General features: G+C 38.7%; 1 protein-coding gene across 1 annotated transcript in view; it reads left to right on the top strand.

Annotated features, from left to right (window-relative positions):
• The window catches only part of LOC132558693 (zinc finger FYVE domain-containing protein 26-like), a 42303-nt gene that overhangs the window by 5853 nt on the left and 13135 nt on the right, over window positions 1-23315 (top strand). Inside the window, exons 8-32 of the mRNA XM_060223288.1 lie at window positions 139-1455; window positions 2463-2683; window positions 3241-4154; window positions 4281-4387; window positions 4845-4944; window positions 5137-5255; window positions 5922-6041; window positions 9528-9756; window positions 10016-10147; window positions 11113-11198; window positions 12212-12312; window positions 13858-13950; window positions 14128-14311; window positions 14723-15735; window positions 16277-16516; window positions 16664-16741; window positions 18017-18253; window positions 18720-18815; window positions 18952-19108; window positions 19441-19578; window positions 20050-20237; window positions 20432-20565; window positions 21312-21534; window positions 21728-21888; window positions 22635-22811. Coding sequence (XP_060079271.1) covers window positions 139-1455; window positions 2463-2683; window positions 3241-4154; window positions 4281-4387; window positions 4845-4944; window positions 5137-5255; window positions 5922-6041; window positions 9528-9756; window positions 10016-10147; window positions 11113-11198; window positions 12212-12312; window positions 13858-13950; window positions 14128-14311; window positions 14723-15735; window positions 16277-16516; window positions 16664-16741; window positions 18017-18253; window positions 18720-18815; window positions 18952-19108; window positions 19441-19578; window positions 20050-20237; window positions 20432-20565; window positions 21312-21534; window positions 21728-21888; window positions 22635-22811 — 6565 coding nt within the window. The remainder of the gene's footprint in view (window positions 1-138; window positions 1456-2462; window positions 2684-3240; window positions 4155-4280; window positions 4388-4844; window positions 4945-5136; window positions 5256-5921; window positions 6042-9527; window positions 9757-10015; window positions 10148-11112; window positions 11199-12211; window positions 12313-13857; window positions 13951-14127; window positions 14312-14722; window positions 15736-16276; window positions 16517-16663; window positions 16742-18016; window positions 18254-18719; window positions 18816-18951; window positions 19109-19440; window positions 19579-20049; window positions 20238-20431; window positions 20566-21311; window positions 21535-21727; window positions 21889-22634; window positions 22812-23315) is intronic.

The raw sequence follows: 23315 nt of genomic DNA, 5'->3' as shown, positions 1-23315 counted from the left end.
TCAGAGAATTTACTTCTGTCAAGCCTCATATCACCTGTAGGGGTTAGTGTATATATGTTTCTTTCACATAGAATTACATTTATCAGAGCATACATAGCAGGTAGATGGGAATCAATTTCTCTCATCTTTTACTTATAGGTCGTAAATCAAAGAAGAAAGTGAAGTTTGTCAGGTTTGTATCTAAAGATGATGAGCCTTCCAAGCCAGAAACTGATGTACACATAGAGAGGTGGAGAGATATGAGTATATACAGTGGATTCTGTGTGATTAGAAATGTGATGGAGGCGATCTATTTCTGTGCTGAATACCCGGTCAGCCGACTAGTTAACCCTATACAGCCAACCCACAAGTGGTCATTTAGTGAGGGAGATGACAATGTTAAAAAGAGTAAACACAGCAGTAACAGGAAAACCACAGAGAACTTCCAAACAATTTACACTAAAAATGTCTCAGAAAAGTTGAGTAAGGCAAGACATTACCTGGCTCGTCTACAGCCATTGACATTTCGATTGGAAATTTTGGAAAATCTATTTTCACTTTTGTTTGTTACTCATGAAGACATTCAGGAAAACTCATTGGTAGAGACAGATAGTGATGAGGCTGCGGACTATGATAGTAGTCGTAACAACACTTTAGACGAAGACTCACAGCCATTGAGCTTGGTTTCAGAAGAAAGTGTGTCACCGCAGCCTACAGAAAGGGAACACATGTTAAGAAATCAAACCTCTGAGCTTGTTTACTCAGATCAAAGATTCTTCCAAACTGGCAGTGCTTATGATGAACCATTCATTGATAGTGGGATGAAATCAAACCACAAAATACTTAATGCAGAAGTAAAGAAAAAGACTGAAAATGATGTTATTACTAAGGATGAACGGAAGCGCATGACTGAAAAGAATCAAAAAGATTTTAAAGTTAAAGTACTGCACAAAGCAGAGATAGAACTTGCACAGAAAGCGTCAGAAAACGGTACATGTAGTGCCCATAGTGTTGATAGTATATCTGGGCGAGCCAGGTTTGGCTTCCTCACTAATGAATATCTGGTCAGGGATATCCTTGCCATGCTAAAAGACTGCCTTCTGGATTTAAGTGCAGCTCGTTTTAAAGTGTTGGGGAAAGATCCAGAAACAGAGAAAAGTCTGGGAAATGCCAGTAATGTAGACTTTGAGGATGTGATAGACGTTCGGCTGGAACAATCTCTCAATCACATGGTCCAGTCAAGCATCAACTCCACTGTCATCAAGAAGAGAATTGCCCAGTTGACACAGTATGTCCATGAAGCACAGTGGCGGTTCCAGTTAGTTTGTCATGAGAGTATTCCCCTGTCACCTGGCCAGGTGTTACTGGAGGCGGTCAATGTGATGGATGACAGGTGGGAGGAAGACCAAGGTGTTGGCAGTCACATCATGGAAAGTCAGCTGATAAACCGGAGACATACACCCACTGGAAGTACAGGTAGCCCAGCTCTCACTTATTTTGTATAGGATGATTTAATTAGTCTGAAGGGGTACTGCCTGGTTTTGTTGAATTTTATCAGATTTCAGTAAGTGTCGGATTTAAGACAGATAAGTTGGTTTTACAATAATTATTCTATACAATGTATTAGGTGTGATTATAATCAGGCTTAAATATGTGGCATTACAATACAGATCACATCACAAGGCTGATTGTAAGTATAGCAGAATCCAAAATAGAGCATGTAGTATCAATTATGATGTTCAAGTCAGTGCTGGTGCTGAAGGAGGTACTGTAATTTCTGTAAAATGTGACCTTTTGCTAGATTTTTAAGAACTTAATATATCCATATTTCAAATGTCTTTTTACAAGGTTATGGTAGAAATTGTTATAAAGAATACATGATATAGAACATGAAGTCCAGTTTACATGACCACTGTTTTATAGGGACTGTCTGATGACTTCAGGTCATTTTCTCAGGAATTCACAACTCTTCCAGAAGGAAAAATGAAATTGAGAAACTGACCCTCGGTGTAATTTATAAATGAATTAGATGATAACCCTGTTGTATTTTGAGAATTAGGTACTATATATTATTATTTTAATGAGTTTTACTGGTGATATGGAGAAGCAGTAGTCAAATGGATATTTATAACAGCAGTTGTTTGTTGGGGAGGGAGTTATTTTGAGGTGGTGGCTACCTCACTGAACAACTTACAGGAGGCCCATCACATGCTTTTCAGAGCAAGAAGGGAAAGGACACAACCAGGTAAACATGGACCAGTTAGCTTCTCAGCTTGTGAAACACAAATCACCACAGGTATTGAGCATCAAATTATGCACCTCAGATCTTCGCTCAAGGTTATATAGGCCAATGCTTCAATAGTCCGAGCTATCGTGACCTACAGTTATAACAGCCATTTTACATCTTGAATAAATCATATTAAAATCATTCTCACATTTTGAGCATTTCTTTGAGAGTAGTTTGTTTGTTTGTTTGTTTCTAGGAAGTAGATCTAGTCCAAGTCAAGAAAGTGAAACTATACTTGAAAGTGGATTTGAAGGTCAGAGGCGCAGACGAAGGTCACGTAGTCGTCACTCTGTTCGATGGAAAGGGCCTCGCCGTTACCCAATAGGAATCATTCCTCTGATGCTGTCCTCCCCAGAAACCCTTCTCAACATGTGCATTTGTAAAGGAAACTACCCTCAAGCCTCCCAGGTCACACGAGTAAGTTTATTGCCTTCTTAAGTCCTTCCAGGTCACAAAAGTAAGTTTACTGCCTTTTAACATCCTCCCTGGTCACATAAGTAAGTTTACTGCTTTCTAAAATCCTCCCAGATCACGCAAGTAAGTTTACTGCCTTTTAACATCCTCCCTGGTCACATAAGTAAGTTTACTGCCTTCTAAAATCCTCCCAGATCCCACAAGTAAGTTTATTGCCTTCTTAAGTCCTTCCAGGTCACAAAAGTAAGTTTACTGCCTTCTAAATTCCTCCTAGGTGACATAAGTAAGTTTGCTGTTGTCCAAAGTCCAAGGTGACTTGAATGATTTTACTGCCATTCAAAATTGTACATGTAGGTGATGTGAATAGGTTTACTTATGAAAAAAAATGCTGGTTGATTATTGTTAAATATTTTTGGGGTTTTGGATGGGGGTTGGGAAAGTGTGTGCTCTGGGATAAGTATTTATGAAACCGATTAGAGAATTTGTATTTATGATAACTTAAATATTCATAACACTTTGGAAGAGACTTGAAATTGACTGCAGATTTCACTGTTCCACAGTTGCTGAAACTTGATGAACGACCTGAAGTGGCAGAGGTATCATTCTCCCAGTCCTACAGTGAAGCTGTCCGAAAGCTCCATGGCCTGAACATTGGGTCACACAAGAACTCTCCTTCAAAATCTAGCAAGCCTGGTAGATCCAATATTAAGGCCCTCGCCTCTGTTGCTGCAGCAGGGGTTGCTACAGTATCCATTAGTGGGGTTGCAGAAAAGCTTCTATCACAGCAAGACCTTCCCAGTGTTCCAAGTTCTCGGACTTGGGGGTCAGTGCCTGCTAAGATGGAGTGGACATTCCAGCAGGAGAATTGTGAAGTAATGATCCTGTTTGATCTGCTATGTATAGGCTGTAGGACATGGGAAATGTGTAATAACATGATAGACTCTATCAAGGTGCAATTGAAGGACAAACCAGGCAGCTCAGCAGTGGGCAAGAAGGAAGTGGGTGGTAAGGAGCATGGGGAGGAGAGTAAACGGTCCAGACAGAGGGACCTGAGAGACATGGTACTTCAGTTTGAGAGGATTCTACAGCTGGGAACAGGTGTGGACAATATGTCACCATCACCAGGACAACAGGAGATCTCCACAGCCCTGTATAAACATAGCATACAAACATTCCTACAGACGGCCACCCTGCCCCTGTCTCCTGAACACTGCAAGCTGTATGCACACTTTACCTTAGATGTTAAGAAGTGCCTCAGTAATGTTGAATCTGCTTTTTTCCTGGCTGAGAGGTCACCTGCTGATGGTAGCCCAAGTAAGAAACGTAGTACTAGTAGTAACAGCTTCCAAGTATCTCCTAAGAAACAGGAGCCAGTTCAGACTGAGAAACCAGCCATACATGGTGCCATGAAACAGCTGATTCAGATCCTCGACAAGGATCTACCACTTGGTGGCTTATGTCAGCTCTTCAACAAGTAAGTATCACATACATTGTGTGAGAGTTCCACTCCAGCGCAGACATTTTAAAGTTTGAAATTTCTAGCTAGATGATTTTATTTCTAATTTTATCCCCACTAATGATTGATTCACAAATGACACAGGGACAAAGGCTCAGATCACAGAAGAAATAGAGATTACCTTCTCCACCTGTACGAACACCTCAAGCGACTGGCTTTTGTTGTGGCTGAAAACGAAGCAATGTCCAAAGGTAAATTCTCTAGTCTCTGCAATAATAAACTCATCAGGAAGTATTACCAATGTAAAGTCATGTGACTTCTTCCTTCATGTGATAAAGAATCTCACATGATAATAGTCTTCATTTCATGTTTACCTGGGATATATTTGATACCACTTACCACTTGCTTGCAGTAAACTGTTAAGCTGAACCTCAAACTTTCAATTTGTAACTTTTTCAAGTTTTTAGGTATTTATAAGGTATCCAAATTAATAATGTTATAAAGGATCATGTAAATTAGATACTTATACTCAATGCAGTTCACATTCTTCTCATACTCTACATACAGTCTATTGTCAACTTAATCCTTAAACTATAACACAGCTATCTGTAGTAATGTTCATTGATACTCCTTATAATAATTAATGTTTCTTGTAGGTATGATTTTAAAAATCTTGTAATAATGAAAACATTTAATTTTCATTCTAAGAAACCATGGTGATGCCCACAAATTACTTCAAGATGTTGGACCAAGGTCCCATCAATACATTGGGAAGACTAGTATTTTCTAAGAGAATTCCACCCTCCAGGTGAGCAGCGATCATTTCTTGTTAGTTCACTGTTCAGCAACGTTTGATAGGGCCTGATTGGTCTTACTTATCTGTTCTAGTTATCTGAAATACATGTAGTGTTATGATTTTTGAAAAGACATTGCAAGATGAATTAAAAAAAATAAAATACAATTTGATGTTTACAATGTCAGCTGTATATTTCTGTTGCAGATTAGAAAAGGTTGCTCATGACCTAAGCCTGAATCTGACACACATCATTGTACACAGCTGTTGTCCTAGTATTCCAAGTAAACATCTTCCTGTTGTGTCAGCCGGACCTCTCGATAAAGGTCAGTATGATACTGATATACAGTTTTATTATTCACTAGAGCTCTCTATAAAGGTCATTATAACACTGTGATATACTATTTTGTTGTTCACTAGACCTCTCTATAAAGGTCAGTATGACACTGATATACGCTTTTATTATTCACTAGACCTCTCTATAAAGGTCATTATAACACTGAAATACTGGTGTATTGTGTACCAGACCTCTCTATAAAGGTCAGTATAACACTGTGATATACTATTTTGTTGTTCACTAGACCTCTCTATAAAGGTCAGTTCACTAGAGCTCTCTATAAAGGTCAGTATGACACTGAGATACTGTTTTATTATTCACCAGACCTCTCTATAAAGGTCATTATAACACTGAAATACTGGTGTATTGTGTACCAGACCTCTCTATAAAGGTCAGTTTAACACTGTGATATACTATTTTGTTGTTCACTAGACCTCTCTATAAAGGTCAGTAAAACACTGTGATATATTGTTGTGTTGTTCTTACCTCTCTATTAAGGTCACTATAACACTGTTTAAGATACTAATGTGTCATCGGTTAAAGAATAGCTCCCAGCTTCTGCCACTTCCATTTATGTTTGATAAGTTGTCACTTTGTGTTTGATTTTAACTGGTGAATATATTGTTCAAACTTGTTTGTACAGGGAACAACAAAGTCGGGACCAAATTCCTAATGAACATTCCAGTTGAGGGTGTAAAGAAATGCATTCTTCAACAACAGAACCCTGAAGAATTGGTGCGGGAAATTCTCACACGACTTCAGAGACTCATGAAAGGTACATCACAGTCGTTATTTCAGGGGCAGACTTAATATGATGCAAAAACACTTTCCTGTACAGAAATATTGTCTTATCATATGTAATAACCTTCACTATAAAGCAAAGCTGACACTTTACAAACCAATATCATACAAAGCATACACTTTACCAACCACCGTCAAACAAATCTGACACACTACCAACCACTGTCAAACAAATCTGACACACTACCAACCACTGTCAAACAAAGCTGACACACTACCAATCACTGTCAAACAAATCTGACACACTACCAACCACTGTCAAACAAAGCATACACTTTACCAACCACCGTCAAACAAAGCTGACACACTACCAACCACCGTCAAACAAAGCATACACTTTACCAACCACTGTCAAACAAAGCTGACACACTACCAACCACCGTCAAACAAAGCTGACACACTACCAACCACTGTCAAACAAATCTGACACATTACCAACCACTGTCAAACAAAGCTGACACACTACCAACCACTGTCAAACAAAACACTACCAATCACTGTCAAAGCATTCACTTTACCAACCACTGTCAAACAAAGCTGACACACTACCAACTACTGTCAAACAAAGCATTCACTTTACCAACCACTGTCAAACAAAGCTGACACACTACCAACCACTGTCAAACAAATCTGACACACTACCAACCACTGTCAAAGCATTCACTTTACCAACCACTGTCAAACAAAGCTGACACACTACCAACTACTGTCAAACAAAGCATTCACTGTACCAACCACTGTCAAACAAAGCTGACACACTACCAACCACTGTCAAACAAAGATGACACACTACCAACCACTGTCAATCAAAGCTGACACACTACCAACCACTGTCAAACAAAGCTGACACACTACCAACCACTATCAAACAAAGCTGACACACTACCAACCACTGTCAAACAAAGCTGACACACTACCAACCACTGTCAAACAAAGCTGACACACTACCAACCACTGTCAAACAAAGCTGACACACTACCAACCACTATCAAACAAAGCTGACACACTACCAATCACTGTCAAACAAAGCTGACACACTACCAACCACTGTCAAACAAAGCATTCACTTTACACACTGCCACAAAGCACACACTACCAACCACTGTCAAACAAAGCTGACACACTACCAACCACCGTCAAACAAAGCTGACACACTACCAACCACTGTCAAACAAAGCTGACACACTACCAATCACTGTCAACAAACTGACACACTACCAACCACCGTCAAACAAAGCATTCACACTTACCAACCACTGCAAACACACACTACCAATCACTGTCTACAAACTGACACACTACCAACCACTGTCAAACAAATCTGACACACTACCAACCACTGTCAAACAAAGCTGACACACTACCAACCACTGTCAAACAAATCTGACACACTACCAATCACTGTCATACAAACTGACACACTACCAACCACTGTCAAACAAAGCTGACACACTACCAACCACTGTCAAACAAAGCTGACACACTACCAATCACTGTCATACAAACTGACACACTACCAACCACCGTCAAACAAATCTGACACACTACCAACCACTGTCAAACAAAGCTGACACACTACCAACCACTGTCAAACAAAGCTGACACACTACCAACAACTGTCAAACAAAGATGACACACAACCACACAACACAAATCAACCAACCACTGTCAAACAAAGCTGACACACTACCAACCACTGTCAAACAAAGCTGACACACTACCAACCACTGTCAAACAAAGCTGACACACTACCAACCACTGTCAAACAAATCTGACACATTACCAACCACTGTCAAACAAAGCTGACACACTACCAACCACTGTCAAACAAATCTGACACACTACCAACCACTGTCAAAGCATTCACTTTACCAACCACTGTCAAACAAAGCTGACACACTACCAACTACTGTCAAACAAAGCATTCACTTTACCAACCACTGTCAAACAAAGCTGACACACTACCAACCACTGTCAAGCAAAGCTGACACACTACCAACCACTGTCAAACAAAGCTGACACACTACCAACCACTATCAAACAAAGCTGACACACTACCAACCACTATCAAACAAAGCTGACACACTACCAACCACTGTCAAACAAAGCTAACACACTACCAACCACTGTCAAACAAAGCTGACACACTACCAACCACTGTCAAACAAAGCTGACACACTACCAACCACTATCAAACAAAGCTGACACACTACCAATCACTGTCAAACAAAGCTGACACACTACCAACCACTGTCAAACAAAGCATTCACTTTACCAACCACTGCCAAACAAAGCTGACACACTACCAACCACTGTCAAACAAATCTGACACACTACCAACCACCGTCAAACAAAGCTGACACACTACCAACCACTGTCAAACAAATCTGACACACTACCAATCACTGTCATACAAACTGACACACTACCAACCACCGTCAAACAAAGCTGACACACTACCAACCACCGTCAAACAAAGCTGACACACTACCAATCACTGTCATACAAACTGACACACTACCAACCACCGTCAAACAAATCTGACACACTACCAACCACTGTCAAACAAAGCTGACACACTACCAACCACTGTCAAACAAATCTGACACACTACCAATCACTGTCATACAAACTGACACACTACCAACCACTGTCAAACAAAGCTGACACACTACCAACCACTGTCAAACAAAGCTGACACACTACCAACCACTGTCAAACAAAGCTGACACACTACCAATCACTGTCATACAAACTGACACACTACCAACCACTGTCAAACAAAGCTGACACACTACCAACCACTGTCAAACAAAGCTGACACACTACCAACCACTGTCAAACAAAGCTGACACACTAACAATCACTGTCAAATACAGCTTGCATGTTTTATATTTCTAAGCTGTACTATGTTATGTCCCTGGGAACTATATGATGCACCAACCTTTTAAAGAACTTTATATATATATACTGTAACAAAAATATTTAGGACTGGTTTGTTCTCAAACAATTTTGTGACATTTGTGCAGATGAACAAGGACAACCATTATGATGAATTTATACTTAAATGGTAACAGTAGTACCGGTAATTGTTCAACCATAGTCAGGAAAATCTGCTCTGTACATGAACACTTGGATTATATACTGTAAAGTTGATGATATTCATAGAGGATTCAATTTCAGGGTCAAATCAAATCCCAAGGAAATATTTTCACTGTGATTGAAATTCTTTGGATAATGTATACCATATCCCTTTTTTCATTAATGCTATTATAAAGATATGCAGAATGATATGAAATTTAATTTGTGTAAACAGGTCACATCCAGGACAAACCTGAAATATTGGGATTGTGAAATCAGCTATACAATGTTATACAATATTATACAATATACTGCAAAATAAATTAATTCTGAGGAAAGTCTGTAGAGTTGTTAATTTGTTGTCATCACATTTTCACAGATACAGCCAGTAAATGTAACGCCAAGGGTATCTTTGATGTGTCGAGTGCTGTATTGTTGATGAGAATGCCGGAGTATGATGACATCATCATAAATACCCAAAGACTAGTGACACTTGACTTAAATCTGCTCAAAAGTCAAGACGAAAAAATTTGTTTCTATGGCAACTTACAGACCTTGATGTCCATTCATATGAACCTTGATTTGATCATGGAGGCAGAAAACATGGTGAGTGGAGATTTGATTCATCATTTTCTGGTGCTCAAGGCATTTCATGAATACAAACGATTCTGAAAACTTCTAAATGTATTTCAAATGCTTTGTTGTTTTATTGCATTGTTCCTATTTCTGCCTCAATAAAAATAAATGTTGGCATCATTCTAGCACACCATTATAGTAATGTGCAAATAATCCCTTCAGAAGCCGAAGGATGAAGAAAGATGGGAAATCAGATAATATGTCTGTATTGTATATGATTTGACTTTTCTGTGAACAGGATGATGATGAAGGATACAACAGGTCAAGGCAAGGCAGGGAAATGTTCTCAGAAATGTCTACTGCAGAACAAATAGCTCACCTCGGCATGTTTACCTATAGTGTGGGACAGTTAGGCCCTGTCAGGTTAGTGCCCACCTCAGCATGTTTACCTACAGTGTGGGACAGTTAGGCCTTGTCAGGTTAGTGTCCACCTCGGCATGTTTACCTACAGTGTGGGACAGTTAGGCCCTGTCAGGTTAGTGCCCACCTCAGCATGTTTACCTACAGTGTGGGACAGTTATGCCCTATCAGATTAGTATCCACCTCAGCATGTTTATCTGCAGTATATGGTATAACGGTAACACAGAAAAGATGGTAGTCAATATCCTTTTTACGTCACCTGTCCTTTTACACTACCTGTCACCATCCTTATATAGACATAGCTTGGTCCTTTATAATGCCTGTCACACATCCATAATAGACCTAATTCTGTCCCTTTACACTGCCTGTCACACATCCTTATATAGATACAACTCTGTACCTTAACTCTTCCTGTTACACATCCTTATATAGACGTAACTCTGACCCTTTGCACTGCATGTCACACATCCTTATATAGACATAACTCTGTCCCTTTACACTGCCTGTCAAACATCCTTATATAGACACAACTCTGTCCCTTTACACTGCCTGTCACACATCGTTATATAGACATAACTTCGTCTCTTTACACAGCCACTCACACATCCTTATACAGAAATGACTCTGTCCCTTTACAATGCCTGTCAAACATCCTTATCTAGACATAACTCTGTCCCTTTACACTGCCAGTCACACATCCTTATATAGACATAACTCTGTCCCCTTTACACTGCCTGACTGTCACCATCCTTATATAGAAAAGACTCTGTCCCTTTACACTGTTAGTTACACATCCTTATATAGACATATCTCTGTCCCTTTACACTGCCTGACTGTCACCATCCTTACATATAAAACAGAACTGAATCAGGAGAGAATCTGGCAGTTTCTTGTGACATGTTCTTGTTGTACATGGTTAAGTCTCTGTTAACACTGTTCAAAATGTTCCTGACCTTTATATGTTGCAGTTTGTTTGAGTTGAAGTTTATCATCAATCGAAATGGCTTGTTGCCGCCACTGATGTGGGAGGGACTTCTGGAGTGGGCAACATACGGTAACATCATATATATATATTACCTACAGATTTATATAGCAACTGAACAGATCCTGCTATGAATCTTGGATGTTAAAATTATCATGTTCAAAGTCAAGGGAAGGACTTATTAAAGGACTATAACAAAGAAACAAAGCATTCATTGACATTTTGTACAGAAACATTATATAATAGATTGGTGAGTTTATGATCAGACAGACTTATTGCCCATTGAATGATACTGTGTAGGTTATTATTAATCTGATATATTTACATTTCCGGTGTGTATACTCTATTTGGCCTTACCAACAAAATTGATATTTACACTTCAGTAAGCATCACGTGTGGTGGGTAGGAAGCCAGACCACTGTACATATGTGGTACAAATGAGTGAGAATCTGCTATTGCGTTTGTTCTGATTTTTGAAATTTTAAGAATATATTTTGTATAAACTAGAAAACTCAAAACAGTATGTGAATAAGATTTGCAAAATATCTAAAAAAAAATGTTGATAAGAAATGACATTATTGAGAAATTGTTTAATTCCAGTAGTTGACAAACATTCCTGTGAAATTGGAATCAGCTGTTTTGCTATTCCATCAGTTGTGGGGTTGTTTCCGCAGTACATTTAACATCCAATGAAAAATTGTTATTGTTTTTCAAGAAGGGTAAAGTAAAACAAAAATGCTTTCAAAATATAAATAAGAGAAATAATTGTTCTGTTTTGTTTTTTTACTGGTGTGTAAACTGCATTTTTGAACAGTTATTTTAACTTGACTCACTATTTATTCAGAACAAATTTTTGACAAGAAACTTTACTCCAGTTGCTGTTAGTGGCATGCAATGGACCTCTCATATGTTGTTCAGTGAGGTAGTCACCAGGTTTTACAAGGAGACTCTGCTTCAAAATGACTGCTGCTTTTCATGGGTCAATAAATCCTAAACTATATACTTGATCATAAGTTGAATGTATCAAAGCAATACAAATTCTTGCCACATTATAACATATTATATATATTCATTGTTTTCAACAGAAATTGATGAGGCAGATCCCTGGCATCAGTACTTACCAACACCTGAGCCACGTCTCATCTTTCTCACCACAGCTTGTGCTCGGTCTTCTCCCCCTCTTCAGGTAAGTCTTAGTACCTGCTTACACCTGAACCACACCTGATGCAGTCTGTCATTCTGTGTATTCTCGCTCTGATGAAGTCTGACATTCTGTCTAACCTGACCCTGATAAAATGTGACATTCTGTCTGATCTGACCCTAATAAAGTGTGACATTCTGTCAAATCTGACTCTGATAAAATCTGCCATTCTGTCTGATCAGACCCTGATAAAGTGTGACCTTCTGTCTGATCTGACCCTGACAAAGTGTGACCTTCTGTCTGATCAGACCCTGATAAAGTGTGATATTCTGTCTGTTCTTACCTGATCAAGTGTGACCTTCTGTCTTATCTGACCCTGATAAAGTGTGACATTCTGTCAGATCTGACCCTGATCAAGTGTGACCTTCTGTCTGATCTGACCCTAATAAAGTGTGACATTCTGTCAAATCTGACTCTGATAAAATCTGCCATTCTGTCTGATCTGACCCTAATAAAGTGTGACATTCTGTCAAATCTGACTCTGATAAAATCTGCCATTCTGTCTGATCAGACCCTGATAAAGTGTGACCTTCTGTCTGATCTGACCCTGACAAAGTGTGACCTTCTGTCTGATCAGACCCTGATAAAGTGTGATATTCTGTCTGTTCTTACCTGATCAAGTGTGACCTTCTGTCTTATCTGACCCTGATAAAGTGTGACATTCTGTCAGATCTGACCCTGATCAAGTGTGACCTTCTGTCTGATCTGACCCTAATAAAGTGTGACATTCTGTCAAATCTGACTCTGATAAAATCTGCCATTCTGTCTGATCTGACCCTAATAAAGTGTGACATTCTGTCAAATCTGACTCTGATAAAATCTGCCATTCTGTCTGATCTGACCCTAATAAAGTGTGACATTCTGTCAAATCTGACTGATAAAATCTGCCATTCTGTCTGATCAGACCCTGATAAAGTGTGACCTTCTGTCTGATCTGACCCTGACAAAGTGTGACCTTCTGTCTGATCAGACCCTGATAAAGTGTGATATTCTGTCTGTTCTTACCTGATCAAGTGTGACCTTCTGTCTTATCTGACCCTGATAAAGTGTGACATTCTGTCAGATCTGACCCTGATCAAGTGTGACCTTCTGTCTGATCTGACCCTGACAAAGTGTGACCTTCTGTCTGATCTGACCCTGATTAAGTGTGACCTTCTGTCTTATCTGACCCTGATAAAGTGTGACATTCTGTCAGATCTGACCCTGATCAAGTGTGACCTTCTGTCTTATCTGACCCTGATAAAGTGTGACATTCTGTCAGATCTGACTCTGATGGAGTCTGACATTCTGTCTAACCTGACCCTGATGTAGCCTTAGCTTCTGTCTAAATTGACCCTTGTGTAGTTTGAAATCTGCTGTACAGAACTAATATTATCCTAATACAATGTCTCCTGTAATTTCTAGGGAGAATTCAATAATTTTTCATATATATCCTCTATTGACTGTTATTAAATATTGAACATATTGAATTTACATGGGGTTATGAATCGGCAATACATGTACTACTATTGTGATATGTTTTATCTGTAGGTGTTGATACCAGAGTTACTAAGGAATCAACTCGAGACAGCCATGAGCAAATACCTCAACCATACAGTTCTGGTTGATAAGGAGCGAAAGACAGTAGGTATCTCTATGACAACAGTAGATAGCTGTGTAGACACTGTCGGTATAGCTCTTACTTATCTAAATGTTAAAGTAATTCTAACTTATATTCTTATAAATCACATAAACAAAATACAAAGTAATGATTGTACCCTCTGTATTGGAATGTATGTAATACAAACATGTTTTGGTCAGGTGACCATTCCAGAATTGATGATGTGGTACAAACGTGACTTTAGCAGCGACCAGGAACAGGAACTCAACGCACGAAATGAAGGCATAATTAACATCATTGCTGGTCACATGACTGGCACTACCCAGGAGGCATTGCAGGACCTCATCAGTCTGGATAGTCTCCATGGTTACTCAGAAAACATAGGTCAGTGTTCAGATGTTATGTATGATATTAGTTAACCATTATTAATCTGGTCTATAAAATCAAGGTTTTTCAGTTTTGACTTCTCTAGTGACACTACATAGCCGTCATTGATGTTTGTATTACATGCTATCAAGCATTGTGTTCTATGTTACATTAATGAAGATTAACTGGCTCATCATATATCTAACTATACAAAGTGGTTTCTACCTGCAGTATTTTTACTGTTCAGTATGTTGTATGATTGTTTATTCTAATTAGAATTGGTTTTTTTTTATAAATATGACTTAATACAAGCTAACTCTGTCCTTTTAAAGTGAAGTATACACCTGTTTTCACCTCCTGAATATGTAGAAAATGTGTCTCACTGTACAAATTATCAAAATGTTGTACTAAAATGTCGCTTTTTAACAGATATAACAGGTAGAAAGGAGTTGCCGTTCCAGACTGGTGTCACATCTTACAAGGCAGATTTCATGGTAACTTTTGATTTCTCTGTACTACAAGACCATTCACAAAAGGTCAAAGGTCACAGACGTATCACATCTCTGCCAAAGAACTTGTCACTTTCTTTAGATAGAAGTCGTAGTTTGTCCAATCCGAAGCCGTCGGTTGCCCCATGCTATCAGCTGACCCCTGTCACACTGGACTATATTAAGACTGAGTGCCCCCTGGTGGCAACTTTGGTGAGTCTGGTTTGTTCAGATGATCTTGATGACATTGAGGATCATATGGAGATGGATTATTTCACCAAGAGTGAGAATCTGAGAGATAGATCACAATCTGAAATGAGTCTGATGGACATCAGGAGTTACCGTTACCAGAAACTTACTGATGAGTACCCAACACTGAAGCGCCACCTATTAAACTATGTCATACCTATCGCTGGTGCTGAAGACCCTGAAATACTGAGAGGTAGAGACTCTCTTCTCAAGTTGATAACAAGCAACTTTTCTGAGAAGGTGAAAGCATGTATGTTAAATTTGCCTGGAAACTGGCCGTTCCAGACGGTGGTCATTTCTATACTGAACGACCTTCTGCTGAACAAGAAGTGGTCAGAGATTCTGCTTGTCCTTGACAGTCTGCCACCCTCACTGTTACGGGAGACCTATTCCTTCTGTTCCTTGTATGACTTGTCTCTGACATGTCTTGTCCAGAGTGTGTTTAACAGGACAAACAACACCATAACAACAACTGATGTCACCTCAGTGGCCTTGCTTTCTAAACATGAAGCAGACATTGTGCTAAACTATTTACACAGGTTTCTGTGTCCTGTAACAAAGACTCGTCTACTGCTGTCTGTATACAGGAAGTTGCCAATGGACCACAACATAGAATTGTTCCAAATGTGTCGGCATTTTGTGATGGCAAAGCGGATGATTGCTGTGATTCAAGACAAACTTAAGGAGCTCAGCATGTTTAACAGGGTATATATAAACTTATTGATGTCCTAGTCTTCTTAAATGCTGTTACAGTTTTTCATTTTATTATTCAACTTTTCATCCTTTTACAAAAATTTGCGAGAAAATTGAACAAAATGTTCATATGATTATCAAGATGTCAGTTTTTGTGACATTATCTTCAAAATTAGTGAACAAAAACCAAAAATGTTTAAAAACTTTGTTGTCAAGTGTGTATGTTAAACATGACATTGATACAATTTTGTATTTAAAATCTAAATATATTCATCAATTTTTATATAAATACATAATATATACATGTAAAATTACATGTTAAAAGACTAAATGGCCATAGTGACAGACTGTATTTGTAGTATGATTGATTTTGGCAGTCTAACATGTGCTAAATGTTGTACTTTGGTTTGGAATAGACATTTTTGACAGCGTATAAAGTAAGTGCTGGACTTAGATTTAGTATACCTGGGTAGATATTTTTGACAGTGTGTAGAGTTTTGACAGTATAAAAAGTTAGTCTTTCCTGTTCAATATATTGTTGCCTTATATTTAGATCACAGAATGTGCTAAGAACCTACAGTTCAAACTAGCCATGAAGACCACAGACTTTGTGGATATGGATCACAAGAAGGGTTACCATACATCTCTTGATAAGTTCATCGACTGGCGCAACCTTCTGCAACCAGAGATAATCTCCCCTGAAGAGACCCTGGTGGTACTGTTGAGAGCCGGTGATTATGAAACTGCCAAGTTATGGTGTAGGCATGTGAAGTTCGCTGATGAGAAGTACCTCGTAAGTTGATTGATAGCTGAAATTTTGTGTTTAAATACTAAACTGTGTATAAATTAGTCTTTTTCTTTAATCTTCAGTAAACTTATTCTAAATCTATGTTTATATGTATGGTGAGCAAGTTATCTGAGGTAGAGATATATGTTGTAGGATGTGGTGGAACATCAAGTTATTTCATTCCTGGAACAGAAGTCCTCACAATCATCAGAAAATAACAAGGCATTTCTTGTAAGTACTTAAGAAAACTACAGCACATCCCTCATAAGTATATCATCCCTCATTATATCAACATAGAATATCCAGACATTCCCCATAATTACAACATAAAATAGTAAGACATTCCCCATAATTACAACATAAAATAGTAAGACATTCCCCATAATTACAACATACAATAGCAAGACATTCCCCATAATTACAACTTAAAATAGCAAGACATTCCCCATAACTACAACTTAAAATAGCAAGACATTCCCCATAATTACAACATATAATAGCAAGACTTTTCCCATAATTACAACATACAATAGCAAGACTTTCCCCATAATTACAACATACAATAGCAAGACTTTCCCCATAATTACAACATACAATAGCAAGATTTTCCCCATAATTACAACATACAATAGCAAGTCATTCCCCATAATTACAACATACAATAGCAAGACATTCCCCATAATTACAACATAAAATAGTAAGACATTCCCCATAATTACAACATATAATAGCAAGACATTCCCCATAATTACAACATACAATAGCAAGTCATTCCCCATAATTACAACATACAATAGCAAGACATTCCCCATTCCCCATTCCCCATAATTACAACATACAATAGCAAGACATTCCCCATAATTACAACATATAATAGCAAGACATTCCCCATAATTTCAACATATAATAGCAAGACATTCCCCATAATTACAACATAAAATAGTAAGACATTCCCCATAATTACAACATACAATAGCAAGACATTCCCCATAATTACAACATATAATAGCAAGACATTCCCCATAATTACAACATACAATAGCAAGACATTCCCCATAATTACAACATAAAATAGTAAGACATTCCCCATAATTACAACATACAATAGCAAGACATTCCCCATAATTACAACATACAATAGCAACACATTCCCCATAATTGCAACATAAGATAACAGTCAATACTACAACGTAAGATTGCAAGGTATTCCCCATAAATACTACATAATATATATATTAAGGTATTCCCTGTAAGAACTACTTCAATCAACAGAGGCTTCATCATAATTACTACAAAAAATGATATATGTGTGTAGTAGTAAACTAAATCAAAATGATAAAGATATTTAAACCTTATTAGTAGCTAGGTATATAAAATGATGTGGGTTTACCACTAAATATTAACAGCATATGTTTGTGATGTTCAAACTCATTTGAAAGCTATCACATAACTTTGAAGTTTTTATGACTATGAAGTGGTCCTAACTGTTGACTTGTTCTTTGACAGGTACTTGAGGAAGTTAAAGTAACGTCATCAGAAGAGTGTTTAGCTCTGTGTCAGAGACTGCTGGAGAAAGTAGCCAATCAGAGAGATGTCCTTTTTATAGCAAGTTACATCATCACTCAGCTGGAGTCATTGCTGCCAGATGACAAGAAGGACCAACTCAAAATGACGCATATGGGTGCCAAGGTGGGTATGGGTGCTAAGGTGGGTAAGGGTGCTAAGGTGGGTATGGGTGCTAAGGTGGGTGTGGTTTCTTAGATGGGTAAGGGTGCAAAGGTGGGTATGGGTACTAAGGTGGGTATGGGTGCTAAGGTGGGTATGGGTGCTAAGGTGGGTATGAGTGCTAAGGTGGGTATGAGTGCTAAGGTGGGTATGGGTATGGGTGCTAAGGTGGGAGTCTACAAAATAAACATTTTTTGGAGTGGTCACCTTATCTATTTGTGCAGTATTTAATTATGGTTGTATAGGATAAAGACATAAGATACAATCCTATGTTTTATAATTTATATGTTTTTAAGAGATTTATATAATTACAGATTGAATTAAATATCTATATAGGATTGATTATGAATCTGGTTTGAACTGCTTTTCATCACAAATAATTCAACATGGGTAGGTGTATTTATTGATCCATGACCTCTTCAAAGTCGCGACATTCCACAAGGCATTCAGAGGTGACAGATGTAATTATACTGTTTGTTACCAGGTATTGCTGTGTCTACCAGATAGTATCCGGGGGGAGTACTGTCACTTAGTGTCGTCTCCAACTCTTCTTATTGAACAGCTGCTCATGAACATGAAGGTAGGTACCAATAGTGAAATACCATGTAACTATGTTATGTGTGTGTTGTAACGTCTTTACCTGATGAATTAAACAATTCACTGGACAAATTACAATCATTGTCAGTAACTTATCTCTTACAACCTTGACCTTGCAGATTGACCTTGCTGGTAAAGCATATGAAACCATAAGAAAGGACCAAGTCAAAGTTCAAAATCCAAACCTCAGGTTTACTATGGAGCAATTCAACCATCTTGTAGTTACATATGCCACCAAGGCCCTGGATTTTGTCACAGTGCAGGTCATTGTGTCAGGTCAGTGTCAAAGGTTATTTTACACATCATTTAGCCATGTTAGTATCAAAGGTCGTTGTGTCAGGTCAGACTTAAATGTCATTGTCAAAGCTTATATCACAGATCATTGTCATATCTTACATGAAAACTTATTGTGTCATGTCAATGTCAAAAATCATTGTATCAGATCAGTGTCCAAGATCATTGTTATTTTGAATCCTGTCAGTGTCAAAGGTTATGATAGAAAGTCATCATCAATTGTGTTTGTATGTGGTTACTCTCAAGGAACATCCATGTACTGTAAACAACCATTGCATAATCTTATCTCATAATTCACAAATTGTATTTTATAGGGAAGGAAAGAACAAACTCCCAGTTGTCAAATTCATCGACAGCAGAGAAACATGATGGGCTCTCAGAACTGTTGTCTCCTAGAAAATCAGTTGTGTTTGAGACGCTAAGGACTAGCAGGAGGAGTGTGGATATATCAGGTACCTAACCTCTTATACTTACAGTGACTGTTTACTGTCTTTATTGTTACTAGACGATACAGTGGCTGTTTATTGTCTTTATTGTTACTAGACGATACAGTGGCTATCTGCTGTCTTTATTGTTACTAGATGATACAGTGGCTGTCTACTGTCTTTATGGTTACTAGATGATACAGTGGCTGTTTACTGTCTTTATTGTTACTAGATGATACCGTGGCTGTTTACTGTCTTTATTGTTACTAGATGATACAGTGACTGTTTATTGTCTTTATTGGTACTAGATGGTATACTATTGCTTGATAATAGGTAACAAATATATATTGTATGTTATCACAGACGGAATCATCTATAACAGAAGAATGGTAAATCCTAACATGTTAATCTAGACTTTGATGCAATGTATTTCACTGTGATATATTTTAGGTAGTAGAATTAATTGATAAATGTATTCTGATTGTCTCCCTTGAACAGCCCTACAGAAAACATCTGTCAGTGCTCCCTCACCTGGCCTTTCTCCAAGCAATTCTATGCCACATCGTCAGAGCATCAGTAGCAGCCGCGTGTTTGTGATGCCACCTGAGCCACCACCTAAAGACCAGTGGGTACAGGACAATACCACAGACACCTGTATGGTGTGTCAGGTGGAGAAATTCAGCATGGTAGGCACCAGATGTTAACAGCTGTTGTTGTACACTCTGTCTATACTTTCTGATTTGTCAAAGTGAATTCCTTAGATTTCAATTGCTTGTTGATTAAAAGGAATAAATCTTCTGTCTTTAAGATTCTGAATGTTGGAAGTGAAAACTATAAACAATTTAAAACACTTCTTGTAACACCTTTTTGCTCATTTCAGTTCAATAGACGTCATCATTGCCGGAGATGTGGACGTCTAGTGTGCGCCCAGTGTTCCACCAAGACAACCATGATACAAGGTGTAAGGGCGAGGACATGCAACGACTGTTTCCATCAAACTCATCTCTCACGCAGGTACAAACTCACAATTCACATATACAAAGTTACCTCAAATTGATTCAAACTCAACATTCACAGGTACAGAGTCATCTGTTACTCGGATACATCACAACTTACATATACAAATTTACCTCACACTGATACAAACTCACCAGTCAGAGGTACAGAGTCATCTCTTGCTCAGAAACAAACTCACAATTCACAGATACAAAGTTACCTCACATTGATACTAACTCACCATTCAGAGGTACAAAGTCATCTCTTACTCAGATACAAACTCACAATTTACATATACAAAGTTACCTCACACTTATACAAACAGAAACTCATCATTCAGAATTTCAGGTATGTACACAAGGAATTACATCACTTTTAGACACAAATTATTCTAGAATGGGGATAGTATTTTGTCATGCTAGAATCAAAATTCAGTATATAATTTCCAGGTTATGCATAAAAACCATACACTATCTCCTAAATATAAATTATCACAGAGTCCCATGATCAATATTAAAACCCAGGTTATCACATAATCCCAGTCAGTATCAAAACCCAGGTTATCACATAATCCCACTCAGTAACAAAACCCGGGTTATCACAAAGTCCAATTGTAAATATTAAAACCCAAGTTATTACAGAGTCCCATGGTCAATATTATAACCCAGGTTATCACAGAGTCTCCCTCAGTCTTGATCAATTGATTATTTCTTGGGATGCAATAATTTTGGATGGTAAAGTAAGTTGTTGTATTGTTTCTGTAGTAAAATAGGAAAACTTCAGCGTGAGGTAACCAAACGTGGAGGTAGTCCTACAGGGTTCCAACGTGCTTCTTCTACAAACAACCTAGGAGACGTCATATCTATAAAGGAGGACAGCGTAGGGGAGGACACTAGCTATATGGAACAGCTAGAACTGCAGTGGCAACTGAAGGCAGGGGATGACCCTCACAACTCTGTGGTCAGGGAAGATTTCTGCTATGAGCAGGTGAGCTATGTGGAGTCTTTTATGAGCAGGTTAGTAAGAGGGAGTCCATTATGAGTATGTGAGTAGAGAGAGGTTGACAAGAGCAGGTGAGTGAGAGAGAGTCAGTCATAAGTAACATGATAAATATGTTAAGAAAATTATGATTCTGCTAATAGTACAGTTAGTTGATAAATCATGATTTTATTTGTTGCAGGCTCCAAGTACATCATTGTGTTTGTCTATCCTGGACCTCCATAGTAACACCAAGGCCAGTGGTCAGTTGGTCCTACAGCTTTGTGATGACCTGTCAAAGCACCTGAAGTCCATTGCTCCTGGCCTACCGAACCCTGAAGTAGATTACAGTCTTGTTCTGAGGTAGGTTAGGTAACCCATGTAAGACAAGTATAGCCATGTTCTGAGGTAGGTTAGGTAACCCATGTAAGACAAGTATAGCCATGTTCTGAGGTAGGTTAGGTAACCCATGTAAGACAAGTATAGCCATGTTCTGAGGTAGGTTAGGTAACCCATGTAAGACAAGTATAGCCATGTTCTGAGGTAGGTTAGGTAACCCATGTAAGACAAGTATAGCCATGTTCTGAGGTAGGTTAGGTAACCCATGTAAGACAAGTATAGCCATGTTCTGAGGTAGGCTAGGTAACCCATGTAAGATAAGTATAGCCATGTTCTGAGGTAGGTTAGGTAACCCATGTAAGACAAATATAGCCATGTTCTGAGGTAGGTTAGGTAACCCATGTAAGACAAGTATAGCCATGTTCTGAGGTAGGTTAGGTAACCCATGTAAGACAAGTATAGCCATGTTCTGAGGTAGGTTAGGTAACCCATGTAAGACAAGTATAGCCATGTTCTGAGGTAGGTTAGGTAACCCATGTAAGACAAGTATAGCCATGTTCTGAGGTAGGCTAGGTAACCCATGTAAGATAAGTATAGCCATGTTCTGAGGTAGGCTAGGTAACCTTGATAGGACCATTACAATGTTGCTCTGAGGTAGGTTTTGACAAGGGAACATTTATATATCTTTCATTTTTCTGTGATGTACATAATGATCTGTTATATTGTATATTGTCACCTTTGTAAATCCTTTTTTTTTACCTCCAACACAGTATGATGAAGACCTTGTTGTTTCATGCCAAGATGAAGTTCAGTGAATGTGGTGTGACACAGGGCCTAGGGCAGTGTGATCTGTATCAGGGTCGGATAGACATCCTTGGTGTCCTAGTGGCTGATAATTACAGGGACCTTCCCTCCCTTCAAGAGCTGACCAAACCAGACACTGTCAGGTAACTATACATAACAGTTCCCAGGGAGAGGGTCCTTTTGACTGACAACTACAGGGACCTTCCCTCATAAAGAGCTGACCTAACCAGACAGTCAGGTAACATAACACAACTGTCCCCAGTGGGGAGGAGGGGGTGGTCTTAGAGACTGACAACTACAATGACCTGCCATCATAAAGAGCTGACCTGACCAGACACTGTCAGGTAACTATACATAACTGTCCCCAGGGAGAGGGTCCTTGTGACTGACAACTACAGGGACCTTCCCTCATAAAGAGCTGACCTGACCAGACATTGTCAGGTAACTATACATAGCTGTCCCCAGGGAGAGGGTCCTTGTGACTGACAACTACAGGGACCTTCCCTCATAAAGAACTGACCTGACCAGACACTGTCAGGTAACTATACATAACTGTCCCCAGGGAGGGGGTCCTTGGGGATGACAACTACAGGGACCATCCCTCATAAGGAGCTGACCTAACCTACACAACTGTTCCCAGAAAGGGA

This window comes from Ylistrum balloti, unplaced genomic scaffold (genome assembly GCF_031769215.1).
Source record: "Ylistrum balloti isolate Yb309-2 unplaced genomic scaffold, AGI_CSIRO_Ybal_v1 Utg370812, whole genome shotgun sequence".
NCBI classification, from domain to species: Eukaryota; Metazoa; Mollusca; class Bivalvia; order Pectinida; family Pectinidae; genus Ylistrum; species Ylistrum balloti.
Note: the sequence above shows the minus strand (reverse complement) of the source record. Positions and strands in the feature narration are given on the sequence as shown.